This window comes from Talpa europaea, assembly GCF_964194135.1.
Source record: "Talpa europaea genome assembly, chromosome: 15".
NCBI lineage: Eukaryota > Metazoa > Chordata > Mammalia > Eulipotyphla > Talpidae > Talpa > Talpa europaea.
In genome coordinates this window covers 13,739,904-13,755,316 of record NC_140083.1, presented here as the reverse complement: position 1 = coordinate 13,755,316, position 15,413 = coordinate 13,739,904, and the positions used below count along the sequence as shown (strand labels likewise).

General features: G+C 39.6%; 1 protein-coding gene across 3 annotated transcripts in view; it reads left to right on the top strand.

Annotated features, from left to right (window-relative positions):
• Nucleotides 1-12,894: 12,894 nt before the first annotated feature.
• NR1H4 (nuclear receptor subfamily 1 group H member 4) overlaps nucleotides 12,895-15,413 on the top strand; it is a gene marked incomplete at both ends in the record, with an annotated part of 46,773 nt that continues 44,254 nt past the window's right edge. For all 3 annotated transcript variants that reach the window (XM_084255448.1, XM_084255447.1, XM_084255446.1), the window contains one exon: nucleotides 12,895-12,973. In XM_084255448.1, coding sequence (XP_084111574.1) covers nucleotides 12,895-12,973 — 79 coding nt within the window. The remainder of the gene's footprint in view (nucleotides 12,974-15,413) is intronic.

Genomic DNA, 15,413 nt, shown 5'->3' with positions numbered 1-15,413 from the left:
CCAAGGAGGAGATGCTCTGCTGGCCGGAAGGCCGCCCGTGATCTTCCACGGCTTTTGCTGGAACTCCCTCCTCCTCCTCACCCCACTGTCTCCTGCCTCACCCCAAGGCAAAAGCAGATTGTGAGCACTTGTGGCAAAATCACTGAGATTTGGAGAGGAGAGCAAGACACAGAATCCTCCCTGGGCCCTGGAAGTTCGCGTCCACCTAAGACTATCAGAGTGAGTACTTAATTCCTCTGGGGGAGGGGTGCCTATTTCAAGGCCACAGAAAGAAAGGAGTCATTTCAAGTTTCTCTTAAATACCAGCAGGTTTTGTCCATGAATGACTTCTAACTTAGTAGGTAGAGTTTGATGGGAAATGCTGAAAATTTGAAAAAGGGAAAGAAAGAAACTAAAAACAGAAAGAAGCAGGACTTAGTGGGTCTAACAGTTGCTTACCTTATGGAAGAATTATTTAGGAAGACCTTTTTAATAGTGTGACTACCCAGGAGAATCACTGGATGTCGCCACTAGAGAAATGTTTCCAGTCTGATCCATCCCTAACTTGACATGTACAATGTCCTTTAGTGTCATTTATCAAATCTTGATGTGAGCTTGGGAATATTTTGTCAGATGACTTGGAAACCAGAGATCAGACAACATTTCGGCTATTCATAATAGAAAATTTTTCCTAGGAAAAGAATAGGTTTAAAAACTTTGTCTTTTGACATCAGTGATAAACTCTTCTATTGCTTTCCATTTCTTGTATTAATATCAGAGGGAAATATTTTTAAAAGATGGAAGATAACAGGAAAAACTTTAATATTAAAATTGCCCAAGGTCTAAAATATAGAGATAGATATCTCTCTGATTCCTGCACCGTGGAATTAGGCAGCTACGAGGTGAGTCCGGGTCATTTCAAGAGTTTTATTTAGAAATGAGTGGCGGGTGGATGCATTTGACTCAGTTAGAGTTCTTTGAGAAACTTACCTGAACTTTAAGAAAATCTGATGTTGCCTTAGAACTACCTCAGCAGTATGGACAAGGAGGAAGGAATAGATGTTGGCACGGTGGGTGGGAGGGCATCACTGGATTGCTGGCTGTGATTTCATAAAATGATAGACACCTTCATCTATGACTCACCCCTCACCCTCCAAATTATGGACCCATGCCTTGTGCACTGTGGACTTTCCTGTTTTGCTGAGAATGTTGCAATATGACTGATGCAACTCCAAGTTAGCTGATAAATTCCTGGTCAGGGACAGTGTTCTCTTGTCCTGAGTCCCTTTCTAGAGATTTGCAGCTTTTTCTCACACAAAGTCCTTCTGCCTCTCTCTCCTGGCCCCAAAATGGAGAGGGAAAGTAGTAAAATCCTCATCCTTCCTCTTATTTCCACACCTTCAAAATCTGACCAAATTGTAATAGAATACTCAAAAGTTAGGAGGCCCAGAATACTCTGTAAGGAAGGGTGTGTGTGTGTGTGTGCACATGTGTGTGTGTACGCGTGTATGTGTATGCAGGAGTGTGAAATGGAGTTCACTTGATTGAAAGTCAGTTAATACATCACAGGCTTTACCTAAATTGCCTGTTTCCTCCTCACAATAACCCTGCTGTGATGTTTCCTTATACTCATTTGACAGATGAGGAAACAGCCTCAAAGTGGGCAAATAACTCATCCACGGTCATATTGCTAGGAAGCAGCAGATCTCGAATTTAAGGACAGGTCTTTCTGACTCCAGAGTTCTTCCCTTGCCCCAACCCCACCACTGTTGTTGGAAGAACTTGAAATCTGGAATGACAGGAGAGCAGGCAGAGCAGCCTGCAGATGTTTGAGTTTGATGTGGGTGATTCGTTAATCCCTGCACCATATTAAAGATTCCTAAAACCTCACAGGGCATGTTCTCATGTCTGCACCATAAGCAAGGGAGTGGCAAGTTTTCAGCCAAGATCCAGGGTGGAAGAGCTGACTGGAGACATCCATCATCCACCAGCAGCATCTTAATTCAAGCCTCCAGGACCCGGCATGGTGCTGTGAATAGGAGAGAGCTCAGCACAAAGGCTGCGGGTTACAAGCACCAGGAGGATGGATTTGGAAGGCTTGCTGTCCTCAGCCTGGCAGATAAAGGAAAGATGAAAGGTGTAGGTTCTTGTCTTGACAGAGAGTGTTTCCCCTTTGCCTTGCTCCTAATCTCATCTCTCTCTTAAATCCTAGTAACATAGATCATGAAGGGAGTAAGAAGAATAGGCACAATTTTCTTCTTCTCAGATATTTCTTATTCTGCCAGTGGCGATGTCGCCACAGGATCTCACTCTGTGAATGTCTTAGCCACCACACTGCATGGGAGACAAAACTGGATTACAGAGACATATCCAACTTGCTTTTCTCTCACCCTACTCATCCCTTTCCCTAAGCCCTTTTCCCTCCACCTTTTGTTCCTTTCTCCCAATCTGGGCAATACAGGAAGATCTGTAATTCTCACTCTCCTTCCTCTTTGTAAATTTGTGCCACTACAATGTTAATACAACACACCTTGACTGCCAAGTGAAGTATTACCTAGGAAACAATGATATGATTGAGTCTTTGTTAGGTCTAACAAAGTTCTGGTGACTAGAATTAATATGTATGAATAGAAAATGACTTCTTATTAATATTCACCTTTTCAAGATAAAATCATAAAACTTTGAGATTCTGGCTCCCCCCTGTAAATAGATTTAGAAGGTCTTTTCTAATCCCAGTTATCCTAGGATAACTTGGATCTCTTATACTTAAATGAATGCCATAGGTTCGAAGGAAAGGAGAAAACAGCATAGATTGAGAGTTTTAAGCCCTGGCAGGGGTGATCTGGAAGACAGGGTAATTTTCTGGTTGATGGAGAGAATGGTCTTACTGGGGGATGTAGTTGCTCAGAGGAAAGTCTACTGTTCCAGAGCTCAGCTGGTCCCTGTTGGAACTCAGAATCATCTGTTGCCACTTTTTAGAGAGCTACAGAAACTCTCAATGTAGGGCCTCCCCGATGGCACAGCAATTGAGCGCTGGGTTGCGAAGCTGCCCATGGCCTCTGGGCCGCTGGTTCGATCCCCGGCTGCTCCCCGGCCACCAGAGGAGGGTCCCACATGGCGCGCAGACCTCTCCTGCCGCCCACTGCTCCCCTCAGCAGTGTACTTCGTCATTCTGCCTGCTCTGCTCCCTGCTCTGGCTCTGGTGAGTTCTCTCACCCTCCCGTGCTTCTGACTGTACCCAGTGCATGTATAAACAAAACAAACAAACAAATAAATAAATAAAAAAACATGCCTCTATAAAAAAAAAAATTAAAAAAAAAAAAAGAAACTCTCAATGTAGATGCCAGTTCAGCACCAGCATAGACCGTAAGGAATAAAAGCTGGTTGTAGTCCAGGGTTGAGAAGGCAGAGAAATGTCACTCCAAAGTGGTTGTGTGCGGCATCTTTGCTCTCCCAGAGTCCAGACTGTGAATCTGAGGCCATGATTAGACTTCAAGGGGCTAGCTTGATAAGGTATTTAAAAGTTTATGCATGTTACAGAGGATTTTTAGAACTATGAAACTATCCTGCACTAATGGATACATGTCATGATACATTTGTTAAAACCCATGGAATATACAACTCCAAAAGTGAGGCCTAATGTACACTATGGAAGTTGGGTGATAATGATGTGTCAATCAATGTAGGTTCATCAATTGTAACAAGGTACCACTCTGGCAGCTGTGGATAGTGGGGGTTGTGCATTTGTAGGGTAACAACTGTAATTTCCATTCAAATTTTCTGGGAACCTAAAACTGCCTTAGAAAGAAAGTTTATCAATTTAAAAAAATCTGCATTTTGTATTTGCTTTTCTTAGAGAAACTTATCATTTTCATTGACGTGCAAACAAGCAGCACAATCCTGAAATTGTTGAAATAAACCTCTCTCCCAGAGAACCTAAATGTGCCTGCTTGTTGTAGGCATCTCTGTATAAAACTAACAAAATGGGGCTCAGGGAATGTTAGTTACCCCCAGAAACTGACTTACTTTATTGCATTCATCTCATAAGAAGTTAAGATTATCACCGAGTCTAAAATCTATTTTGAACTTAACTAACCTGTTCTCTACTTTCCTCTTTCTACATATAAAAATACCAGTTCTTTCAACAGCTGCCTAGGACTTGATTCTGTAGCTTGAGCACCATGCGCTTAGCCATTTCACTGCTGGTGGTGTTTAGGTGGTTTCTGCTTTCTCACCATTAGTAGTGATGCTAAAATGTGTATCCTTGTGCACACTGCAAAGATTTATTTAAGAAACCTAATGATTGGCAACCTAAGAATGGCATTTTATTCCACTATCATTGACTAAAAAGCCCTCCCAAAAGACTAAAATCTACACCCCACTAGCGGTGTGTGAGTATACATATTTCCCAACACCTTCTCCAACTTCCAGGATTCTTCAACTTAAAAAGAAAATTGATAATCTGTTAGGTGGAAATAGTATCTAATCATATTAACGTGCATTTTCTTAATTATTTTCAGATGTTTTGTATGTTTATTGGTCACTTGTATTTCTCCTTTGTTGAAATTCCTATTTATGTCCTTTGCCAATTACTCCCTTTGATTGTTTATCCATTCTGTTCTTGTTCATAAGAGTTATTTATGTATTGTTTGTAATAAGCTTTTTTTACTGTTATTTATGTTGTAAACATTTAATTCCCAGTTTGTGTCATATATTTAGTTTCGTTGCAATATCTTGACTTCTGTCTTCTTGATTTTAGTTAAATTTATCTTTTCCTGTTTATTGTTTAATAAGTCATCGATCTCTAAGTTCATGAATATTGTGAGTGTGTTTGTCTATATTTTCCCTATCAGTTCATAATTTTGAAAATCTTTGATACACCTGTCTTATTTTCAAGAATATTGCAAGATAGAAACCTTTATTTTCCATCTCCACGCCACCCCCACCCTCAAATAAAGAAATAGTCAATTTCCTGGCACTGGATAGGTGACCTTTCTCTCCTGATGAGAGCTGGATCCATTCACATGGAGCCTGGAGTCCTGCTGCACCATAGGGCAGTCTGCTGTTCTCTGCCTAGAGCCGTCCCCACTGCATGCCTTTGCCTAGTCTCATAGCTACTCCTTTAAGACTAAATTCAAGAATTGGTCCTCTACCTTCAGGAAGGTTCACTCACTCTCCTAGTCATACTCCTGCTTAACCCATCAGTAATTTTCCTTTAGAATAAAATACAAACTCTTGATCAAGGCCAAGAGAGAGATGAATTAAGGAACTGTTCATTTTGCAGGCACATTTTCAATCAATACAAAGGGTCCAGGGTATGCTGTGTTAAAAAATAAGACTGTGTTGCATTGCTGGCCTCTCTGTCTGGCATAAGATACTTAAAGTAAGAAATAGCCCCAGAGTAAATATTGAACCATGTGGTTGAAAGATCCTTTGCTAAGGGGTCAAAAAACTTAAGAGGGTGTCTTGTAGACTCTTGCATCTAGGACTTCTAAAAATGTCCAGGGCATTAGCTCACAGCATTAGCTTGACATATCCACAGCAGAAAGAACTCTGTCTCAAAAAATATGGATATGGGTTTTCAGCTCTTATGTGTATTGTTTTTGTACATTTCAATCCACCAATCATTCTATGGTTCAAACCAAACTGGTTCTAAAGGTGATTCTGATAAAGCATATCATTCGTTCATTTATTCATTCATTAATGTATTTTATGGTATATCTAATGTACCTAGCAGTGTGCTAGGCACTGGAGAACCATTGTAAGCTTTCTTGGAGCTGAGGGTCTAATGGGGGAAATAAACTACCAACTCACCACAAAAACAGAGGTAGAATGTCAATTGTGACAAGCACTACAAAGAAGAGGTACCCAATGCTGCAAAAGTTTATTGGAAAAACAGGCTAGGTAAGGAAGTTGAAAAGCAGGGCTGGGACAACAGTGAGAAAGTGAGGGACACAGGGTGTAAAATTCAAGGGGTATATGCATGCAAGTTCATGGAGTCTGCATCCTTGTGCTTATTTTACATCTAATTGAAAATAAAAGTGAGTTGTTCGGGCCCCTCCAAGAGAGCATAGAAACTCAAAAAATTGTAGAACTCTGGTTAGTTTATGTATTTTCAATATACAACCCACAAAGGAAATACACCTTTGATGAAGATTTTAGAACAGCAAAAGAAGTTTGAGAAGAATCAAAATTATATAAACAGCTAACCCTGTATAGGCTTATTGAATCAATTTGTGCATAGGAACAGCTCATGTTGGATGATTTAGGCAGACGAGACTTTGCGGAACTGCCAATTTGTTCTCACTAGGGATTGGTAAGTGGCTAGTCACAGTCTCAGTGGGGACAGCTGCATGGGCAGGAGTGCCTTTATAGCAGACATGGGTTTACACCCCTACTCTGCTTCTTAGTAATGGTACGACCTTGAAAATGTTACTTCACTTCTTTGAACCTCAGTTTTCTTGTCTATAAAGTGTGTATTTTATCACCTACTTGTTTTCTTATAGATTAACTGAGATAACAGGGCGTGGAGCCTGCCACATAGTATGGGCTCATAGTATGGTGGATATTTTAATCATCTCCAAATAGGAATGCAATGGTTACCAAGACAGTAATAAAGGCGATCTGGGTTTCATTAATTTTTATTTTTTTTTAAGATTGATTTATTTAGGCATACAAGAACTGGGGTATAGGCCAAAAATGCAGGGTGGTGAGAGGATTCACTAGAGACACAGTGGGGTGCAGAACAGGTGGATCTACCAAAATACACTGCTGAGGGGAGCAGGGGGTGAGACAGGAGAGGTCTGCTGCGCCATGTGAGGTAGCTACCTGGCCAGGGATTTTACTCATGCCACAGTGGCTGGTGATAACTTGATAGCCCTGAGACTTTAACTGCTTCACCACCAGGGAGGCCCCATCTGGGTTTTTTGAATACCATCCTCCGCATGATGTGGTCACAATGGCTATATTGGCTCAAGACCATCCTGCCTGGCCTGTGGTCAGTACTGGACACACATTGTCCTTTAAATCTCTCTGGAATTTAGGAAGGATTTATTTGTCCTATATATGTATTTTTGCCCTAGACATATAAACATTTTTCCCTAGAACTCCTTTCATTTTTCATTTAAGAACATTCTTCCAGGGCCTCCCCTGGTGGCACAGCGGTTGAGCGCTGGGCTGCGAGGCTGCCCGCAGCCTCTGCAGTGCTGGTTCGATCCCCCTTCTCCAGCCATGGTCCCACATGGTGAGAGAGACCTCTCCTGTCTTGCCCGCTGCTCCCCTCAGCAGTGTATTTCGTCAGTCTGCCTGTTCTGTTACCCGCTCTGGCTCTGGTGAATTCTCTCACCCTCCCGCGCTTCTGGTTGTGCCCAGTGCTTGTATAAATACGTAAATAAATAAATCTTTAAAAAAAAAAAAGGAACATTCTTCCAGCCTTTGGGCTGAATCTAGTGCTTTCCCTGGGAATGAAATGACAAAGGTTTGCTTGCCCTTAAGAATGGAATATATTGATATCCAAAATACAGTGCATGATATTCAAAATACATGAACAACTATATTCATCTGAGAAATATGTCACCAAACATGCATCACTGGGTGTGAAGAGTTCACAGGGAACCAGCCCATATAACCAGTTTTTTATCTTCATCTTTTGAGAGCTGAGATTCTTTTAGATCAGAGTCCAAGTGATTTAATTGGAGCTGGGGCTTACCAAGGCCTCCATGTGCAAGTGGTGTTTGCTAAATCAGAGCCGCTCCACACACCATGAACTTTCTGTGACACACAATATCTAAACAAGTAAAAACTGATAACCAGAAAGTGGGAGTCCTAGCTGCCATGTGTCTTATCACATTAAAAACAAACAATGCATACCATTTCTGAAATTATTCCTGGGTCCTTAAATTAAGGGTTTGGTTAGAGCATCATCCAAATAAACATAAAGTAAAACAAACATTTTGTCTCTGCTTCCACCAAATACTCAAGACTTAAACTTGGCATTATCAGGCTTTTCCTCTGCCCCCTTCTCCTGTATGTAAGCCCTACTCAGCCCCTTCCTTTCTGTCTCTACAGAGACCACTCTGCTGTGTGCCTGGATTATCTCACTTCAGCAATAAATTCCATGCATTTTTCTCCATGTTTCACTGTTTACCCTTCCATCTCACTTTCTCCTTAGAACAAACTTCTTGAACGTAGATCTCTCTGTGTCACTGAAAATGCTTGGTGCCTCATCAGGCCTGGTTAGGTTGTCCGGGAAGATTGTGGAAAGGAGTTACTTTCTTCTCAAAGCCTTAAGAATGTGTATTTGGGGCATCCTGGGTGGCACAAGGGGTTAAGTCTCAGTGCTATGAGGCTCTCTGCAGTCACCGAAGCATGAGTTCGATCCCCAGCCAGGAGCTAACCCACATGGTGCAGCAGACCTCTCCTGTCTTGCCCACTGCTCCCCTCTGCAGTGTCTTTCAGGGAAGAGTAAAAGTATTCAACAAGCAATTTTGAGAAAATTCACCTGTACCATAGGCTAAAAATAGAAAGCAATAAGAATAAGCTTAAAAAAACAAAACAAAAACTAATACAGTCCCCAACAACAAGGAAAACAAAAGAGAATATCAATAACTGGGACTTTATCAAACTAAAAATCTTCTGCACAGTCAAAGAAACTGTAACTAAAATGCAGACAAACTACTGAGTGGAAGAAAATATTTGCACACCGTGCATCTGACAAGAGACTGATATTAATCATCTATGAAGAACTCATGTAACTCAACAAAAAGAAAACAAATGACACATTCAAAAAATGAGCAGAACTAAACAGACACTCTCCAAAGAAGACATACAGCCTGCCAATGGGCAAATGAATGTGACTATGCCAAAAAAGTTTTATTTATGAACATTTAAATTTGAAATTCATATTATATTTCACATTTTTTTTTGGCTTTTCCAATCATGTGAAGATACAAAGAATCTTAGCTTTCAGGCTGTACAAAAACACACAGTGGGTCAGCTTTGGTCTGCAGGCAAGCATATGCCAAATCCAGCTTAACGTACAGTGTGTGAGTTCCTAGAGTGGGCAAAGAATATGAAGGTTACCCAAGAAACTGGCTATTGCAATTGTATTTTGTAAGGGAAATGGCAGACAGAGAAGGAAGGAAGATATTTTTCAGTATATTTGTTTGAGTTGCTCACTATGTGCTTGTTTTACCATTTCAAACATGCAAGTTTCCTTTTTCAAAAGCCCTTTCAGGAACTATAAATCCAACAAAACTGACTTGAATAGACTGCTAACTGCCTGTATTCTGGAGGGCTCTGTCATTAGTTAAACAGGGGCACCTCCTGCTAATGGTAGTTATTCAGGGATTGGGGGAATTGGGTTTTCATTTGGGTAAGTGATAAATTATGTCCTAGACCTTTGTGTCAATAAGAGAATGAAATTCTTATCTTGTGCTATTTCTCCAGAAAGAGTATGCCAAGTGGCAGGGAATTAGCCAGAACTAAGCAGGAAAAATATTAATACAAATCATTTAATTCAGCCAACCTTTCTTGAGGGCCTATTGTATCACAGGCACTTTGATGGGAGGTGCCAAGTTTATATGGACATATAAAGTAAAATATATGATCTGAATCTAAAATGAAGAGAGTATGTCTGGAATATATTAGAGAGTTGTAATGTGCTATAGAAATAAGGGGGAGCTTGATGAACATGATTGTAAATTTTTTAAAAATGTGAAAAGAAGTTAATATAGATGAAAACTCAAAGTAAGAGTCACAGAATTAAAATCTGTTTTGTAAAAGACCAGAAAAATTGGGTCTTAAGTAACAGTGGTAAATCTTGGCATGAATATTAGGAAAAATTCCTGACTCTGCTTATTGTGGGTTCCTGGGAATTATTTTTATGAGAAACTGTGAAATTTACTATTCCAAAGACAGGAGAAACCTTCTCTCATGTAATAGTTGCCTGAATTTGGTGTGGGTGTGTGTGTGAGGGGGGTGTCTTTTCAACCCATTTATTTTATTTTAAAGATTTGTTTATTTATGCATACAAGAAATGAGATCTAGGTCAGAGGTGCGGGAAGTTGGGAGGATTCAACAGAGACAGAGTGGGGAGCAGAATGGGCAGATTGACTGAAAATCACTGCTGAGGGGAGCAGCAGGAGAGTCAGGAGAGGTCCATTGTGCCATGGGGGTTGCTCCCTGGCTGGCCGAGGATTGAACTCGTGCTACAGAGGCTTCCAGTAACCCCCTGCGCCACCAGGGAGGCTCCTCAACTCATTTATTAGTCAATATTCAGACACATATACACAATTGTTATCATTATATACCATCATGTATATTAATATGTGCACATTAAATATATGCAAACACAATTCATATACACATATTAAAACCTGAATCGCCAAGTCCTCAAATAGCTTGAGTATAAATGAAGCCCCATTCGTGGCAACAATTCAACTTTTTTTATTCCTTAGGCATCTACAGATCCCTGCTTTGCTCCAGTAGTTCAGGAGTGCTTTGGGGGGGCTCCATGTTTTTTGTCTAATCAGGTAGGCTCTGACTACTTCTCCCATTACTCTGGTGCCATGTGAGAAAGAAGTGCTCAAATGGTGATCACAGCTTCTCCCGAGCACTTCTCCATGCACTGCAGCAATGCTTGGGCACTGCTACTATTTCACAACTGTCCCAGATAGACCTGAGTCCTCTTGGGATCAAAGTTCTAAAGTGATATGTGGCAGCTGTTGGAGGGTGAGGGTAGAATTGAAATATAGTGTCTCTCCTACATGTACATCTTGTTAGAAGGGTCTACTTTATATGTCAATATTTTCAGACTTAATTTTTATTTATAACCATCTCCTTTCTCATCTCAGGATGGTGGAACAGTTCTTGAATCTGACATGGGGCAGTCAGACCTTGCACTACATTGAGAATTAAACATTCCTCTAATGACTAGGGTGAGGCTTATGTTTCCTGGATCCTCTAGCTTTACAAGGGAGCTTCTTCCAACAAGTCTCTTGGTTTGCCGGACAGCAGATATTGGTGGAGCCATGCCATTGGCTCACCAGGTGAACCCAGTTGTGTCTGCATTTCCCCTGTGGACAAAAGTTGGTTTTCTTTCATGGGAGGCGCTCTCTCTCTTTTGCTTCTTCAACCTCTCTTTCTTGTCTTCTTTTTAACTTAGATATTCCCTAGTAATCCCTGTCTTTAAAAATTACCCTTGAGACACATCCTGCATCAGCTACTTCCCTGTCTCTTCACATTTTCCAAATCCAAACCTATTAGAGCATTCTGATCTTCATCTTCTACAGCTTCATAACAATATGTAATTATCTGTATATTTGTGTGATTTTTTAAAAGTTATTTTATTTATACCAGAACTGGGGTACAGGCCAGAGGGGTGGGAGGGTGAGAGACCGAGTGGGGAGCAGAACAGGCAAATGGACCGAAAACACCACTGAGGGGAGCAGTGGGCAAGACAGGAGAGGTCTGCCATGTCCTGTGGGTATCTCCCTGGCCTGCGGGGAATCAAACCCACGCTGCAGAGGCTGCGGACAGCTTCACAGCTCTGCACTCAGCCCGCTGTGCCTCTGGGGAGGCCCTGTGTGATTATTTTTTAATGTCTCTGTTTCTCATTAAGCTATTGTCATGGGTTATGGAGGATTTTTCCCCTTTCACTATTTTATCTCAGAGTTTCACCACAGAGTTTAGTTTAGAATATCTGCTCAATAAATGCTCAATAAAAGCAGCTTTGTGCAGTGACAATATTGTAGCCAATGAAATTTATTCAAGGTGTGATTATTGCTCATTGAAAATGTTTCCCAAATGTTTATTAAATGCATGAATAAGTGAATGAATGCAATCTGGTGGGTTACCTTACCTGGACCAGATATATCTGAAACTTAATTCTGCTTACGCTGAAACATTCTGCTGAGTGAAAGAGAAAGAAATAGAGACACAAATAGTGGGGAAGTTCTAATGAAATAAATATTTGTCCAACAAAAACTCTATATTCTCTTCTTGAGTAATACATATAAATATTTATTTGTAAACAGAATGATTTCTTGGTGGAGACAGGATAAAAATGTTTGAAAATCATCCTCAGAAAACAGCCTAGGAATTTACACATTTTCATTATTTACTTTTTAAATGACTTCTTTGGGGAGGTAAAAGATATACTGAAAGGAAGGCAGGAAAGTTGAAGAGGAGACCTAGAAATAGAACTAAAGGTGAACACTGCTTCTCTTGGGTCTTTGGATTCATCGTGGACATCTCAGGATGAAACTGTGGCATTTTGGTTATATTTGCCGTTTCTCCCCCATCCCTTCTTTTCATCCCAGATAAATATATCACCAAGAGTACAAGTGCAAACCCTTGAAAATGTCCCTAAAAGGAAAAATAATAATCTTGGGAGACTACATTCTGAATTTTTGATCTGTTGACACATTGTCTACTCAACTTAAGAAAATTCCTGAGTTTATTATGAAGACCTGTTCAACTTTACAATAAAGCTTAAGACAATAAATCATTGATTCATCTTATTTTTATTCAAGGCCTCTACATTGATTTTTTTTTCTAGGTGTTAAAGAAATAAAGGCGTAACCAAAATATCATCATGTCTTACCCAGTCTCCAAAGTGCTAAAATTTAAATGAAATCATACAAGTGTTTTTCCAGATAAATTAGAGAATACTCTTCTGAAAACGTGTATCTGGAACATCGGTAAGTTCCCAATGAGATATAAAAATGATAAATGTTGAGAGCAGACAGGTAGAGAAGGATTATGGCAAAATGCCTACAAAGGAAACCTTAGTATTTCTGTAAATTAGCTTGCTCCTTCCCCACCATCCTGCCTCTTTATTTATTTATTTGCCTTTCAGGGTTTTTCTGTGAAGTCCACTATAACAAAGGTGCATTCTCAAATAGAAAAGTTTGGATGGGATCCAAAATGAATCTCATCGAGCACTCTCACTTACCTGGCATGGACGAATTCTCTCTTTCTGACAGTTTTTTTGGTAAGTTTTCAAGTTCATCTGAACATTAAAGTAAAAGCAAAGTGCAATTTAGAAATACATGAGAAAAAAGCCCAGATGATAAATGCAACAGAAAATATTTTTGTCCTTTCTAAGTACTCAATAAACATTAGTTGCTAGGAATGGCAGGAGGTAGATCGGACCTTGGATTCATTGAGCCTATTAGTCTTCATTATTTTATAGAGGAATACTGCAAGACTCAGAGAGCTTTGCGACTCGTCCAAGGCCATGAAGCTAGATAATTAACAGACCTGGGAGTAGAAACGAATTCCTGCTTGAGGGCCAGTTCTAATATTATAGCATGTACTAAAGTATGAAATCATGATTCTTATGGTTTAATAGTATACCTATTAAAGATTGAGATGACTTAGGTTATAGCTCTACCACAGGTTTCCTTTCTGCTATCCTTCCGGTGCCTGGGGATATATGGCATGTGTCAGGATTAGTCATTTGAGCTGGATTGAGGACAAACTGTACTAAGGTCTTTTCAGTAGATCTGTAACTAGATGGCACTATAAAATGATATATTGCTCCACTTTATGCATTTATTAAAAACCATCTCATTATAAAGAGTTTCAATTGGGAACATCAGCAAAGAGAGCAGGGGCAATATTTTGGGTGGGGCAGCAACATATTCTGCCACCCTTAAAATAGTTCCCTTCGGATGTCTCCAGTTTTCTATGCTAGACTAACATGTGAACCATGGTAAACTATGACTGAAAATTCAAGCACTTGAAATATTTTACAAAATTCATTATGTGAAGGTATGATCCCTTGTTTTGTCAAAAAAAAAAAAACACAACATTCCTGGGAGAGATTAATTAACAGCTTATGCTATTATCTGCTAGTCATTAACATCTCAGTGTGTAATGGTTTATCAGTTCATTTCCAAAAAGAGATCATTATATTTATTATGTGTTTACCTGTCCTTATACAATGTAAGAGCATTCAAGGGCCGTGACCATATTTTATTAATCCTTAATGCACTTGATAAATAGAATCAAGTAATAAATAATAGACAGGAAGGAGAAAAGAGGTTTAGGGAGGGAAAGATGCTTATCAGTAACTCTTAGAGAAACTAAAAGCAGCAGTAATTATTTATCTGAAATACCAGTTTTTTAAAAAATTTTAAAAAATTTATTTTCTATATTTCTTACATAATTCTTCATTTTTGCACAATGTAGGCATTTTCATCTTGGTTATAGTCCCCATAAAATTCCCACCACCCTTGTTTTGATCCTACTCCCTTCTCTGTCCCCTGTAGTGTGTCCCTGGTTTATAGTTGCTTGTTGATTTTGATTTTATTATAATTAGTCTTTTTTCCTGGTCCTTTATTTAGGTTTTCTAAATTCCTGCTATGAGTGAGACCATCTGGTATTTTTCTTCTCTTTCTGGCTTATTTCACTGAGCATGATCCCTTCCAGCTCCATCCATGTTGCTGCAAATTGCATGAGTTTATCTTTTTTGCTTGCTGAGTAATATTCCATTGTGTACATGTACCACATCTTGATCCAGTCATCTGTTTTTGGGCATTTGGGTTGTTTCCAAAGCTTAGCTATTGTAAATAGTGTTGTAATAAACATAGGGGTGCAGGTGCCCTTCTGAATTAATGTTTCTGTGTCCCTTGGGTATATACCTAGGAGTGGAATTGCTGGATCATATGGAAGCTCCATCTTTAACAGATTGAGGAAACTCCACACAGCTCTCCACAGTGGTTGGACCAGTTTGTACTCCCACCAGCTGTGCAGGAGAGTTCCTTTTTCTCTACAACCTCACCAACATTTGTTGTTGCTAGTTTTTTTAATATGTGCCATTCTCACTGGTGTAAGATGGTATCTCATGGTAGTTTTGATTTGCATTTCCCTGATTACAAGTGATGTTGAACACTTTTTCATATGCCTGTTGGCCATTTACATGAAATACCAGTTCTTAAACATAGTTGCTATATTTGATTTCCTCATTGGCATTTCTTTATTCTGTGGATGCTGTCAAGGGCAGCTCTCTATTTTGAGCCAATTGATCATCTTCTTTTGGTGTGGCCTTCCAAGAGTCCTTAAAAAATTATTTTACAGACATTTTTATACTTTTTGCTCTTCTGATAAGAAATATTAGAACTGTTGGTGCATATCCTAGACTAAGGAAAATTCCATCTAAGGTTTTTCTTTTTTCACATAAAAACTTCATTTCCTGCTCTGGAATTTTGATTACATGTTAAGATTGCAAATGTGAATTTTGCTGTCATCATTATTAAACTAATCCATTTAACTCCAATTTGTACCTAGTGAGAGAAGTGTAAAGTTTTTCAACACAAACCAGCTCACTTAAACATCTACATCAGGTGAAGGTTTACCTTTGCAGCCAAGAGGGGAAAAAGATAAGCAAGAATAGATAAAAAGTTGTGAAGGTCCTGTCAAGTTAAAAG